The 3,190-nt window shown below is 37.1% G+C and overlaps 1 protein-coding gene across 1 annotated transcript; it reads left to right on the top strand.

The window, feature by feature from the left end:
* The first annotated feature begins 392 nt into the window (after nt 1-392).
* LOC134375450 (olfactory receptor 4A15-like) lies at nt 393-1,415 on the top strand. Its single transcript, XM_063093882.1, has one exon. It carries the CDS (start codon nt 462-464, stop codon nt 1,413-1,415), a length of 954 nt encoding a protein of 317 aa, XP_062949952.1. The 5' UTR covers nt 393-461.
* Nucleotides 1,416-3,190: the final 1,775 nt, after the last annotated feature.

Raw genomic sequence — 3,190 nt, 5'->3', positions numbered from 1 at the left:
TCAACAAATGTAGACAGTGAAACAGAGCGTATTTAAGATAATCTTGCCAATATGAAGTTATACATGTTATACATAAACATGGCCCTGGATCACATCTGAAAGCACCAACAGATGATTTATTTTACTCAAGTGGGAATGAATATCTTGTATTCAGCACAAACTCAGATAGCCAGGAACAGATAGTATGAACAAAATAACTCATGTATTTATTACTTTTACAATCAAATAGCATTTAGCTCAGGCTAAAGCACAAATGTTAATATAAAATTTTTTAATAATCATACTGGTTAATATAAAAATTGTCTACCAGCAAAAATGTTATGATGTCATTTAAGATGAAAGCATCAATGATGAGAAAAACATCACTTTTTTGATGTGGAGCTTGCAATCATCTCCAGTTCATTATCTGCCCTTTCCTTTGCAGGCTCTGACATCTGAGTTCAGCACCTTCAGAAGAACACATGGAAAATAGGAACAATGTAACCGAGTTTATCCTCCTGGGGCTCACACAGAACCCTGAGGGGCAAAAGGTTCTATTTGTCATATTCTTGCTCATCTACGTTATGACAATAATGGGCAACCTGCTCATCATGGTGACGATCATGGCTAGCCGGTCCCTGGGCTCCCCCATGTACTTCTTTCTGGCTTATTTGTCATTTATAGATACTGTCTATTCTACTGCCATTGCTCCCAAAATGATCATAGACTTGCTCTATGGCAAAAAGACCATTTCCTTCCAGGCTTGTATGACTCAAGTTTTTATAGACCACTTATTTGCTGGTGCTGAAGTCATTCTCCTGGTGGTGATGGCCTATGACCGATACGTGGCCATCTGTAAACCTCTTCATTATTTGGTCATCATGAATCGGCGGGTGTGTGTTCTCATGCTCTTGGTGGCTTGGATGGGAGGATTTCTTCACTCACTAGTTCAATTTCTCTTTATTTATCAGCTCCCGTTCTGTGGCCCCAACATCATTGACAACTTTGTGTGTGATATGTATCCCTTATTGAAACTCGCTTGCACCAATACCTACCTCATCGGACTTTCTATGATTGCCAATGGAGGGACAATTTGCACTATCATCTTCTTCATTCTCCTGGTTTCCTATGGGGCAATTTTACACTCGCTTTATGCCCGTGGCTTGGAAGGGAAACACAAAGCCTTCTACACCTGTGCATCACACATCACTGTGGTTATTTTATTTTTTGTCCCTTGTATATTCCTGTATGCAAGGCCCAATTCCACCTTTCCCATTGATAAATCCATGACTGTGGTTTTAACTTTCATAACTCCCATGTTGAATCCCCTAATCTACACCCTGAGGAATGTAGAAATGAAAAACGCCATGAAGAAACTTTGGAGTAAAATTGTGACCTTTATTGGAAGAGGTCTGTATCTGACATGCAGAACGTGATATTCATTCTTTCACAGAAGCAAGGAATACTTTCACTACTAGTGGTTACATTTTTATCATTCTTTTTTGGTTATTTAGCCCATTTATTCTGAAACACCAATATAAATTAATCTTTATCTATATGAAATATATTATACTCCTTAGAGACCAAGAGAATTGCATAGGTTGGATATGTTATTATGCAATTTTAAGATTCTTCGGTGGACAGTTTTTGGTTTTATTTCAAATCCTTGTTTGTGGGCTATGATACCTCCCTGGCACATAAAAATGTGACCTAATATAACTTGCTCCCTTTAGTTCAAGAGATTGATATTATAAATTTAAAAATTCAGATTGTTAAAAAATTGTTAATGTGACAGTAAAAAGCAATGTGTTGGTCAAATTAATTGATTTACAGTTTTATAGCATATTTTCATAGCTGAGGATAAAACCATGAGAAATGAGCTTTGCTGACTTTATGCTGTGATTGAGTGAAGACGTCCAGGTAGCATAAGGCTGATTTTGTGGATTCAGACCAATTTTTGGACAGAAAAGTGACTTAAACCCATCCTGTATGTTTAGATCAGTTGGCCTCCTCCAATAGAAGAAATACGTATTTAAGTCACTCATATCGCAGTAGAGTCCCAGATTCTGCCTACACTAAATTAAACTCTCTGTGAGCAGTTTTCTTTTTTTCAACACAATGAATGGTAAAACATTTTGGTAACAGTCTATTTTACTTTACACAATGAATGCCTTTCTGATTCTCTGTGAATTGTATGGTCTAAAGGAGAATCCAATGTGTCACACTTACATTGTTAATCAGAGATGTGTAATGAGTTTATGAATAAATGCAAAACTGGCTTTATATGCAATGGTCAGGGAAATCATTTGAACTTTCACCAGACAGCATTTGAAATTCTGTGAACAAGAATTATTTGAACTATTTTCAGTTGCCTACAACTTAGAGTTGTAAAACAGATCAAAGACAGTGAAAGGTATGAACTCCATAGGATCGTATAACCTCACAGGATATTCTATAGACAACACACAGACGGAAGACATCCAATAAACTTTATGTCACATTTCAAAGTCTTTCACAATATCCTGACAAAAGTTAAATATATTTAGCAGATAAATATCAAAAGAAGCACAGACGATTTTTAAATAAAATAAAATTATATAAAAGGAAAAGCATTTTCTCATTATTTCTGTTTATTTACAAAGGAATAATCCAAACTTTCTCCATCTATCAGAGTCCTGACAAAAAATAGCATACTCAAAATGAAAGATTAAAGAGGATTTAACTGATTACTTATCAAGTTATGACTAGGGTTAAAGGAAACTAATAAGGATGGTAAAGCACCTCAGGGCGAGTAACAGTAGGCAACTATTACCACAAGGAGGCCTGAGAGAGAGAAAGAAGGTGATTATAGGAACCCAGCCAGAACTGCAGCTGTAGGAAAGATCCACCCTCAAAGGTACAGCCTTTGTAGAAGGCACCCAGTCATTGACAAACCATAGGAAGGAACTAGGAAAAGAAATACCCGGATGTGCTGTTCTTCCCTCCTTGGCCTCTAACATTCAGCTGGCGCCACCTGTTGGCCAGAGGTAAGGAAGCTGGTTGAAGCCCACCATGGAAGAAGACACTAGGGGTGGAGACGAGTGAGCAGATCTGAAGGGGTGAAAGGAATATAGTCCACTTTCTAAGACTTTATTTAATTTTTTTCCAAGTAAGATCACGAGCACTCTTTTTCGTAGTTAGCTGGAAAAAAAGAAAACATACAGGAAATAAG

The sequence above is a fragment of the Cynocephalus volans genome, chromosome 4, assembly GCF_027409185.1.
Source record: "Cynocephalus volans isolate mCynVol1 chromosome 4, mCynVol1.pri, whole genome shotgun sequence".
NCBI classification, from domain to species: Eukaryota; Metazoa; Chordata; class Mammalia; order Dermoptera; family Cynocephalidae; genus Cynocephalus; species Cynocephalus volans.
Note: the sequence above shows the minus strand (reverse complement) of the source record. Positions and strands in the feature narration are given on the sequence as shown.